Source organism: Colletotrichum siamense (assembly GCF_013390195.1).
Source record: "Colletotrichum siamense strain Cg363 chromosome Unknown KSG_Cg363_contig07, whole genome shotgun sequence".
NCBI lineage: Eukaryota > Fungi > Ascomycota > Sordariomycetes > Glomerellales > Glomerellaceae > Colletotrichum > Colletotrichum siamense.
The window spans coordinates 443544-455708 of NW_023501020.1; the positions used below are offsets into that span (position 1 = coordinate 443544).

At 24.5% G+C, this 12165-nt stretch overlaps 1 protein-coding gene across 1 annotated transcript; it reads left to right on the plus strand.

Moving 5' to 3' along the window:
- Nucleotides 1–302: 302 nt before the first annotated feature.
- On the plus strand, nucleotides 303–3748 carry CGCS363_v010460 (uncharacterized protein; the record flags this gene model as incomplete). Its single annotated transcript, XM_036642309.1, has 3 exons — nucleotides 303–421; nucleotides 484–747; nucleotides 3742–3748. The coding sequence occupies 3 exons, from the start codon at nucleotides 303–305 to the stop codon at nucleotides 3746–3748; spliced, it is 390 nt and encodes a 129-aa protein (XP_036492114.1).
- Between the last annotated feature and the right edge of the window lie 8417 nt (nucleotides 3749–12165).

Consider the following 12165-nt stretch of genomic DNA (forward strand, 5'->3'; position numbering starts at 1 on the left):
GGGATTCGGACCTGGACGGTGGAAAAGGGTATGCCGATGCCCCGCGGGAGAAATGGAGCGTCCAAGATGATTGTGCAGGCGCTCCCAATGCCCTCGATTCCCCGTCTCAATGGGCGGAACAGCTCGAAGCTTCTCTGGACACAATATCCTCCTCCCTACGGGATGCTCGGCGGGCAGTAGTGCCGTCATCGTCATGGCGCATGGTGCAAGGGAGCGATCTCTTTACGTTCGAGGCAGAGACATGTTCAGCCGTCCGAGAGGAGCGGGGGCGAATGCCACACCACCAAAGAATAGGCGATAACATGTTGTTCACCGGTCTTTTGGGCCTGCTAGGGTTCGGGATTGGGTCAGCCGTTCTTTGCGGCGAGGGCGCGAACAGGTTGGAGTCAGTTGACCTGAGCCCCAACGCAAAGGCTGCCGCGTGAGTGATCGAAGCCCGTCTGTCGTAATGGCTGGAGGGGCATATGCTGACAAAAAGGGCAGTCAGATAGCCATGATCATAACCCTGTCGTATGTCTTCGCACTCGTTACAGTCGTGCCGTGTCTGTCAATATGCGTTCCTCATATTTGGGAATTTTTCGTTCTCCTCATCTGCCTGGAAGGATTTGGAAGCGGGGCATATGTCGTTGCAGTAACCAGAACCAACGTGGATAAGGGCTCCTGCGATGAGTACCTCATGTCTGTTGATACCTGTTGGAGCGGATTACGGATGGTGAAGGCAGGCGGTGTATTCCGCATGCTGCTTCTGTGAGTCAACCGCATCCCGATACCGTATGATTTTGCTGATGCCAAGGCAGTCCACTGGGGGTTATCATAGGAACCGGATATTGGATGCGTTTCAAAAAGGAGAGCAGGGGGAGGACGGTAGCGCGAAGCAATTGAGAGTGAGGCCGGTCGTCAGAGAGTTCCTTCACAGTGGAGGTTAAAGTTCCTTGGCTCTGGTAAGGCAACCAGTCTATCAGCGGTGAAGACCCGAAGGTATGGTTGTAGGGACGGGAATATCTGCCAACGTCAGGATTAATGACCCAGCTGGATGGTTCGGAGGAGCGGGCACGACGGGAGGAATCTGGGATCATGATCCCGGCTCCATAGGCGTAAGGGTTACCAACCGAATCGCTGCACAAATCCCGGGCGCAGACTGTTATACCCAGATGCAGCGGTCGGGAACGAGGGAACGAACAGGTTCAAATCCCGAAAGGTGTCTTGGATGAGTTGGCTGTCACCTCGAGCCCAGAAACATGCAGCCGGAAATTAGGGCCCCAATAAATTGTCGGCAGCATGCGTTGTGATAGATGCATGGTGGTCCAGGAAAGGGAAATGATTGCCTGCGAGGTGACACTCGAGCCCCGTCTCCGCATCACTCTGTCAAGTTGCCCTCGAAATGTCTGGTTATTCTTCCCAAAGTTACATCTTCGCGAGCAAGAAGACGCAAGCGAGCAGGTTTCTCGAATGTTTGCTGGGGTCCAGCGGCAGGTAGCCGTGGCACTGGGAGCGATTTCCAGCCAAATGGCACCCTCACGGGCAAGGCAACCGGCCTAAAAATGGACAGAAAGGCTCGCTATGACGAGAAAAGCAAAGAGGCAGCAAAGATACAGCCGGGGTGCCAGGTCTAGTCCTGTAGCCGCTGTTCCGCGATGCAAGCCGCATGGAACCGTAGCTGCATCCTACCGCCCAACAATTGGTTCCGGGCTGTTGGATCCCCAGGGACCCACCCCCGTCGTATCATTGCTGTCTTGCCGAGGGATGCAGGAGGCTCACACCGGATGGCAGATAAAGGAGACAATGTTGCTTTTTCTTCGCTGGTGTCGTTTCTTGCATGCGCCTCCCTGACGCCGGGAAGCGGGATCCCAGAGGTGTGGTTTGGATTTCCCAAGCGTGGTCGCCTTCCTGGGTCGCGGGCGACGGGCTGTTGTGAAAAGCCAGAAGAATGCACAAGATCCTCCCTCGTTCCACAAGATTGTGCCACTGCGGTCTTTGTGCGATTGTTTCTTTTCCTTTCGACCTCGAGCCTCGTGTCCTTGCCCGAGTCTTCTTCGCAACTACCTTCGTGCGGTGATTGTTTCTTCAACATTGTCATTCCTGAGGCTCGGTCGGGCGCAGTTATTCGTGGCTTCAATGGCAACGGCAGTTCCAGACATTCTGCCCAACCCAGACGTCGACCACTGGGGTATCGGAGTATTATTTGAAGAAGATGGGTCGGACTGCCGCCAATGTGGGAGCCGCTCCCCAGGACGGTCAAGCATCAGCCTTGAGACTAAAGAGGAAGTCGTGGCCTCTCCACGGTAGGCCTGGAACTGCCAGATGACTCTACCGACGTGTGCTGATCATGATTCAGCCCCGAAATCGAAGTCAAATCGTCTCCATTCCGTCGGTCAGGGGCACCATCGCCTGAGTCTCCTCGTAGCATTAGGTCGATAACTGACGACATTGCGGGACTGCAGAAGCAGGTGGGCGATACCGAACAAGAGGACGCAGCGATGCCAAGAACACCTCTGGCCGACCCTAGCAGTGATATACCAACATCGCCAACGTGCGCTGGGCCAATGAGCTCGTATTTGACACGACCAGAGGCCCATGAGAAAAGAGCCTTATCCTTGCGTGTAGATGACGACGCTGAGGACGTTTCCGATTGCGAAGGGTCTGTTCTCATAGGATTGAAGACGCTTCCCGGGGTCCATAGAGCACGAAAAAGAAGTCATTCGCCAATATGCGGCATCCCCAGGCCAAAATCACCAGGCATGCCGCATGCCCTGGAACGGTATCTTGCATCAACAGTCTCTGATGAGGGACAGCCAGTCGAAGACCCAACTGAAGTAGCCATACCAATCTCGCAAAAGGGTTTGGTAGATCGCCTGGGTCCATCGGACATCGAAGGGGACTCCTCAGAGCCTCTGCAAACTGTTCCTGCAACAGGGAATGAACCACATCCAGTCGAAAGAGACCCAGCTGAGCCAGCTATAGTCGAGCCACCCATAGTCGAACCAGCCGTAGTGGAACCGGCCGCAGTCGAACCAGCCATCATCGAGCCTGCTCCAGTTGACCTGGTTCCAAACAGTCCGGCGTTAGTTCCCGCACTCTCCGGGGAGGAAGCGATTGCCAATCCACCGGAAGAACAATGGGATCCTTTTGCAGACCGATGGGATAGACCAATATCTGTAGATTCAGATCAAGGTCCAGGCGGTGACTCGGGTGTCGAAGATATGGAGGCGAGCGAGATCTACGCTCGACTGTTAGTTCCCAGTCCTTGGCAACGATTGATCCCGTGCTAACTCTGTGCAGGGCGGCAAACCGAAGGGCCCGAGAGGCGAACATGATTAGATCTCATGAGATGCCCCGAATGCCTAGAGCTCGAGTAGAAAGAAAAAAGAGGTTACGAGCTCGAGAATGACGGGTGGTGACTGGCGAGGAATGGCGGCGGCATTTGGTGCGCGGCGCTGCTCGGGGGTGCCGGCGCTGGAGGCAGCTCCTACTGGAGATATGGTTGATGAAGTTTGATGAAACACCTGGGATGTGAAATTTATCCAGAAGAGATCATGAAAAATTAAGGAATTCAGTGAAGAATGTAACGAACCCAAATCAAACCGACATTAGGAAGAGATGTGAGATGGTGCAAAACGAGAGTTGAAGTTAAACGGTTGTAATTAAGCTGGGGCAGGAGCTTGTTCTTCAGGAGGCCCCTTCCTAGGAAGGCGGTATACAGTCAACCTTAGGTACCCCCCTCCCTACTAACCTAACAGAAAGTGCGTAGGCCTACTACTTCTAGTAGCTATAAGATTAATCGTAGAAAGAGGGGTATATTAGCTTAATAATAAATTATAGACTACTTCCTATATACTTTATTATATATTAAAAACTAACTTAAGTTATCTATAATTAATCTAAGTTTCTTCTATATATAGATAATACTAATCTAATTCTAAATTATACTCTCTATTAAGAAATAACCTCTATTTCCTAGGTTTAATCTAGGAATATCTTAATATCTAAACTATATAACTAATCCTCTATTTTTTAAGATTACTCTTAGTTAAATCTTACTATCTAACTAAATTCCCTTCTCTTTAGCTACTTAAGCTTTTTTTTATACTATTTAAGTTTTACTACTAATAATATTAGTATTATTATTATTTTTTAGATTAATCTTAAATTCTTTTTTTTTAGCGTTATTATTAGCTTTAAATAGTAATATTTTAAATATTTTCTAGATATTATAATAAAGAGATTAAATCTTACTTAGGTAGACTATTTATTTATATTAGCTATAATACTTTAAGATTAATTTATAATTAAACTTATCTTTATTATTAATATAATTATTATAATAAGTTAGTTTAGTTAAAATTTTAAACTTAATATATATCTTTATAATAGAAATCTAGAATATATAAGAATTTATTTAAGATTAATCTATAAATAAATATATTTTAAATAGTTACTTATTATAAGCTTTAGTTTAAAGAATAAGCTTAAAATAATTTAAGAGTATAATATAGTTTAGTTTCTCTTTAAGATACTTAGGTTAAGTTATAAACTTAATAAACTTTTAAAAAATAGAAGTATAGTTTAAAGTAATTTTAACTTTTAATTTAAAAGTAATCTTAGATTTATTATTAAGAGTAAAATACTTCTAAAGCGTAGTTTTAAGCTTTTTAAGATTATTCTAAGATTTAAAGACCTTATTATTAAACTTAAAACTAAGAATAATAATTTTAAATAACTTAATAGTTTTACTTTTCTTACTCTTACTTTTTAAACTTAGATTAATCTTAGAATTAATAGTAGCTTTACTCTAAGTCTTCTAGCTAAACTTCTTAGAAGTAGTAATAATAAGAGATAGTTTCTAGTTAGATTAATCTTACTTTTTAAGAAAAGTAGCTAGCTTAATCTAAGATTAATCTAAGTTTATAGTAGCTTTATATATTATATTAATCTATTTAATAAAATAAAGAATAATAAAGCTAAGGGAACTATAAGGAGTTATAAAGTTATTATATAACTTCTTTATAGTAATAAAAAGCTTATTAAAGTATTTTATAATTATATTAAGAATAATCTAAGAGTAAACTAAGAGTAAATTAGCCCTTAATATTAATTCTATAGCTTAATATAATATCCCTTTAGGAGGATAGAATTAAGCTATACTAATTACTAATATAGTAGTAGAGGTTAAAGTAGCTAAACTAAGAGGCTTAAGAAATAGTTAGTAAGTTTATATTTAGATTAATCTAAAAATATACTATATAGGAATAATTAATAATTATACTTTTACTTAAGATTATATAAGTATAATAGAAGTAGTTATAAGGGGGGATTACTTATTATCTATTAGCTTAAGAGTATAAGTAAGGATTAATCTATAATTAAATTAAGAATAAACTTACTATCTTATTAAACTAAGGGATATTATTAAGGTATTAAGTAAAAGAGGAGTACTCTATAAATATAGGATAATCTATAATTAATTTAGTTATAAGAGTTAAAAAGGTATAACTAATACTAATAGTAGTTTAGAAGCTTAATATTATAGAGGTTAATATAAAGAGGAGGATTAATCTAAGTTTAATTAAAAGTAATATAAAGAAAGAATATAAGAGGATAAAAATATATTTAAAAGTGAAAATTAATCTTAGAAGGAGTAAGATTAATTTAAAACTAAATATAGAAGGGGTAGGGATTAAGTATAGTATAAATAAAGAAAAGGAGAGGTTTAAGTATAGTTTAAGTATAAAAGAAGCTAAGATTAGGTTTAGTTTTATAAGTCTATATAGTATTATATAATTAGCTTAATATAAAATACTCTTATTAAATAAGTAATAAGTAAAAATAAGTAACTAAGTAAAGAAGATTAAGCTATAATTAATCTTATATAAGAGTTTATATATTAACTTATATATAATATTTTATAATTAATATTTAATATTTTATAGTTAATAATTAATAGTTTATATTTAAAAGTTAAATATTTATAATTATAAATTTAATTTAATATATTATAATAATAAATAATATTATATTATTATATATAATATTTAATTATTATATTAAATTTATAGTTATAATATAGTTTTTTTATAAATAAACTATAATAAAATTTATTTTATATATAAATATAATTTTAGAAATATTATATAAGTAATTTAATTTATATTTTATATTAATTAAAAATAATAATATAAAAACTTTATATATTTTTATTAATAAATAAATAAATATATAAAATTAAATATATATTTTAGTTAAATAAATTAATAAAATAATAATAATATTAATTATATAATATAAAGTTAATAATATTATATATAATAAAATTAATTATAATAAAACTAAAAAAAGTTATTAAAATATTTATAATTTAATAATAATTTTACTAAACCTTTTAATAAAATATTATAAATATTATTAAATAAAAATAACTTTTTAATTAAAAAAATTACTATAAAAGGTTTTTATAGCTAAAAATATAAAAAGTTATATTATATATAAAATTTTATTAAATAAATTAAAAATATACTTTTTTTATTAACTTTATATTAAAAAGTTTAAAGTTTTAATACTTTATATTAATATTTAATATTAAGCTATATATTATTAAGAAATTATTTATAAAAAGAAAACTTAAACTATAAATATAATATATAATAAAATAGATAATATATTCTTAATATTATAATTTTATTAACTAAAAGTTATTAGTATTTTATTATATATATAGGTTTTTTAAGAGAAAGATTTATATATATAATAAGTTTTTAACTAATTAAAAGAGAAAAAAAAGGAGTTCTTATAGTTAAAATTAAATTAATATTTATATATTTAAATAATATATAAGTTTACTAAATATATATTATTATATTATATAAATATATATAAAACTTTATATATTTCTTTTTATAATTTATAATAAAATTTAAAATAATTTATATAAAATATATTTTATTTTAAAAATATAATATAAAATATTACTATATAAAATAATATTTATATATTAAATAAAATTCTTAAATTTAATATATATTTTATTTTTAATTAAAAATATTTTATTAAAGTTATATTAAATAAAAATCTTAATAATATTATTTTAAAAAACTTTATTTATTAAACTATTATAAAAATAATAAAACTTAATAATTTTAATATAAATATTATATATATTTTTAATTATTTTAAAAAATAACTTTTTTTTAAATAGATATTTAATAATATTAATATAAATATAATTTAAATTTAAATATAAATTTAATAAAAATTAATAAATATATTTTATATTAAATAAAAAGATTATTATTAATTATAATATAATTATTATTAAATTTATTAATTTACTATATTATTTAATTTATAAATAAAATAATATATATTAAAAGTATTAATAAATTTAATTAAATAAAAAAATATTTAAATTATTTAAGTTAATAATATATTAAATAGCTAATATATAAGATATTATTTATTAATAATAATAATAATTTAATAATATAATAATTATTTAATAATATAATAATAATAATAATATTAATAATATAAATAATATATAAAAAATAAATTAATAATTTAATAATTAATAATTAAATATTTATATAATTATAAATTATATTATTATAAAAATAAAATTAAAAATAATAGATTTATATATATATATATATATAAATAATTAAAATTAAGAGAAATAATTAGAAATTTAAAAAGTTATTAATAATTATATAACTAAAAGTTATATATATTATTAAATAATATAAAATTAAGAGATTTATTATTTTAAATAAATAAAAATTATAATTAATAACTAAAAGTTTTTTTAATTATTATATAATAATATTAATAATAATAAACTTAATATAATTAATATATTATTAAATTTATAATTTTTTTATAATAAATATAACTATAAATTTATAACTTTTAAGTTTATAAATAAAAAAAAGTTTTTAAATATTTAATATTTATATATTAATTAAATCTTTAAATAATTTATTTTATTTTATATTTATAAATATTATTAATTTTTATTTTTTTAATTTTATAATATATATTTATTTATTATTTAATAAATAAATATTATTTTAGTTTTATTTAATTTCTTAAGTTTTTATATTTTTTATTTAAATTATTTTTAACTATATAATTTAAATTTAATTATTTTTATATAAAAGAAATAAAATTTATTTTAAATTAAAAAGTTTTTTTAATATAATAATTAATAATATATAAGAAATATTATTTATAAAATTAATTTTAATAATTTTATTATTATTAATTAAAATATTATTATTTATTTTATATATATTAAAAATAACTTTATATAATATAATAATATATATTTAATAAATATATATATTATTTAAATATATAATTATTAATTTAATTTTAATTATAAAAACTTTTCTTTTTAATTAATTAAAGATTTATTATAAAAAATAAATTTTTCTTTTAAAAGATTTATATATATAATAAAAAATTAATAATTTCTATTTAATTATTATATAATATTATATATATATTATTTACTTAATTATATATTATATTTATAATTTATATTTTTTTTTATAAAATACTTTTTAATAATATATAATTTAATATTAAATATTAATATAAAATATTAAAAATTTTAAATTATTTAATATAATATATATTAAAAAAATATATTAAAATAATATAAAAACTTAATTTTAAGAAATATAAAAAAATATTATTATTATTAATTTTATTTATTTTAAGTATTTAATATTAATATTATTATTTTATATTTTCTAATTAATATTATTATTTATTATTATTATTAATATATTAGTAATTTAGTTAACCTATATAAGTAAGTATTATAGTTTACTCTATACTTTTTTTTATAATATTAAACCTTAATAATAACACTTTAACTTATATTTAATCTTAATAAAGTAAATAAATAAATCTTAATATAACTAGTTATTAATACTTTATTTAATATATTCTTAGCTATATAGAAGAGTATAAATAAATAAGTAGTAAAGTAATAAAATATATTAATAAAAATATTATTTATAATATTATTATTTATAAGTATATTATTTATAATATTATAAAAGTATTATTCTATAATATAGCTAAAGTTTAATAATAGCTTAAACCTATATTTAAAAGTATAAACTTAATAGTATAACTCTTTATATAGCTAAAAAAGTTCTTATAGCTATAGTATAAAAACTTAACTATTTAAATAAAACCTTAAGTTTATTCTTTATATCCTCCTATATATATAATAACTATAATATCTTTCCCCCTTATTATAACTATATATAAACTAAATAAAGCTATACTAAATAATTTAATTTATAAAATTAAAGTTAATAAAATTAAAGGTTTTAAGTATAATAACTTTATTTATATTAATAAAAAGACTTTATTTAAATTTATTTAGAAATACTTACTTAAAATAGTTAATAAGTATAAAATATTAAAGTTATATAGCTTTAAAGTTAATATAGAGATAATTAAAATTATTAATAATAATTTTAATACTTATAACTATTTTATAAACTTCTTTAAAATAACTAAAATAGCTTAAAAACTTAATAAGTTAAGAAAAGTAAATCTAATAGTAAAAATATAGTTAATAGTAATAAAACTATTAAAACTATATAATAAAGTAGAAGATATTATCTAAATAATATAATAATATAGAAATTTTAAAGTTACTATATTTAGTAAAGCTTATAGTATAAATATCTAAATAGTAAAAGAGATAATAAAAGATAAGTATAAATTAAATATAATATAAAAAGTAAGTATAGCTTAGAAGAGTAAGAAATAGAAGAGATTAATAGAGATAGAAATAGCTAGAAGAAGATAGTTAAAGTTTATTATAATAGTTAAAATCCTAAAAGATTAATAGAGAAGTATAGAAATAAAGATAATATCTAAATTTATAGTTATATAACTTAAAAGTTATTAATAGAGGGTAAGAGGATTAATTTAATTTTTATAGTTAATATTAGTTAAATTTTATAATATAAAGCTAGTAGTTTATTATTATTAATATTTATTATCTTTAATTAGTATTATTATTATTATTATTATTATTATTATTATTATTATTATTATTATTATTATTATTATTATTATTATTATTATTATTAATTATATTATATAAATATTTAAAAATATTATTAATTATAATAATATCTTTATTTATAATAAAATTATTATTATATAAAATAAATTAATTAGAAATAAACTTTATAAAATAATAATTTATAATTATTATTATTATTTATATTTATATTAATATTATTATTATTATTATTTATATTATTATTATTAATAAATCTATATAATATAAAAATATATATTTAATAAATTTATATATTATTTAATTATATAAATATTAATTTAAATTTAATTATAAAAACTGTTTTTAATTAATTAAAAACTTATTATATATATAAAATTATTATATTATAAAACTTATATATATAATTAAATATTAATAGTTTTTAGTTTATAAAATTATAATCTTAAATATTTATATTATTTACTTAATTATATATTATATTTATTTTTTATAAAATATTATTTAAAAATATATAATTTAATATTAAAAATTAATATAATATATTAAAACTTTAAGTTTTATAATATAAAATTAATAAAAAAAAATATAAATTATTTTTTTTATTTTTATAAAACTTAAGAAAGTTTTATTAATATTATATAAAATAAGTTATTTTTATATAATAAAAATAATACTTAATAAATCTAATTTAACTTAATAAAATAAACTAATATTTAGTTTAAATATATAATTAATATTCTTTAATATAATATTATTATTATTTATAATTATTTATTATAATATTCTCTTTTATTATAAAATATATATAAATATTATATTTATATACTAATAATAAATATTATTAATAATATAATATTTTAAAAACTTAAATATAGAATAATCTTAGATTAACTAAAACCTAAACTAACTAATTAATTATTCTATATCCTAAATAACTTATTTAATAAACCTAGCTTAAACTAAATATCTATTATTTTGCTACTAAGGTAGATATATTATAATTAATTAGTAATTAATCTTAGAATAATCCCCTTAAAAATATATATATACTTTTACTTAATCTATAAATCCTACTATAAATTAAGCTAAAACTTATTATTACTTTTATTTTAGCTTACTTAAAGTAAATAGAAGCACTTTTCTATAGAATAGTTATTAGAACTACTAAGAGAGGTAAAATACTCTTATATTAAAGTTTATCTTCTACTTCTTCTTAGAGTAATCTTAGAGTATTTCTATCTTATAGTAAGTTTAGTTCTTTATTATTTTTAGAACTTAAGTTTTCTAACTCTTTTTTTAAAAAGAGATATAAGTTACTTTATTTAGAGAAGGATTTATAAGTAATCTTTAAAGATTTAGAGGTAGCTCTATTTATAGATTACCTTTTATTTAGGATTAATTTTAAAGTATTTTAACCTCTTTTTAGATTTAAGGATTTATATTATAAATTAAGATTACTCTTTATATTACTTAATATAGATTTTAAATCCTTTAATATAGTTTCTAAAACTTTTAAACTAAAGCTATTATTTAAGATAGTTATTATATTAATAAATATAGTAGTAGATTTATTACTAGAATTATCTTCTCTATAAGTTAATCTTAAAATACTTTTAACTTTATAGTATAACCTTAATAGTAGTTATATTCTTCTTAGGTTTAATTATAGCTTATATTAAAAACTTAATAAAAAGTTATATTAAGATTTTAGCTATTTTATTAGTATATAATATTATAGTTAACTATAATTTAGATATATAGTTTAACTATATTTATTCTAAGATTAATTTTAGAATATACTTTAATTAATTAAGGCTTTTATAGTATATTATAGCTTATAAGCTTTCTATAGATTAAAGTATTACTCTTAAATCTCAGCTTAAATCTCTAATTATATTAGGTTAGGAGTAAAATATTTAATAATTACTCTTAGATTATACTTTAGGCTTCTATATATTATTCTATACTAAGGTTATTAGTATTCTTACTAATTAGGAGTTTATATATTCTTAATATATACTTCTAGAGATTTAAATTTTATTAGTTATTTAGATCTTAATACTTTTATAAACTATAATTAGTATAGAGAGTAATTATAGATTAAATATTAATTAAGC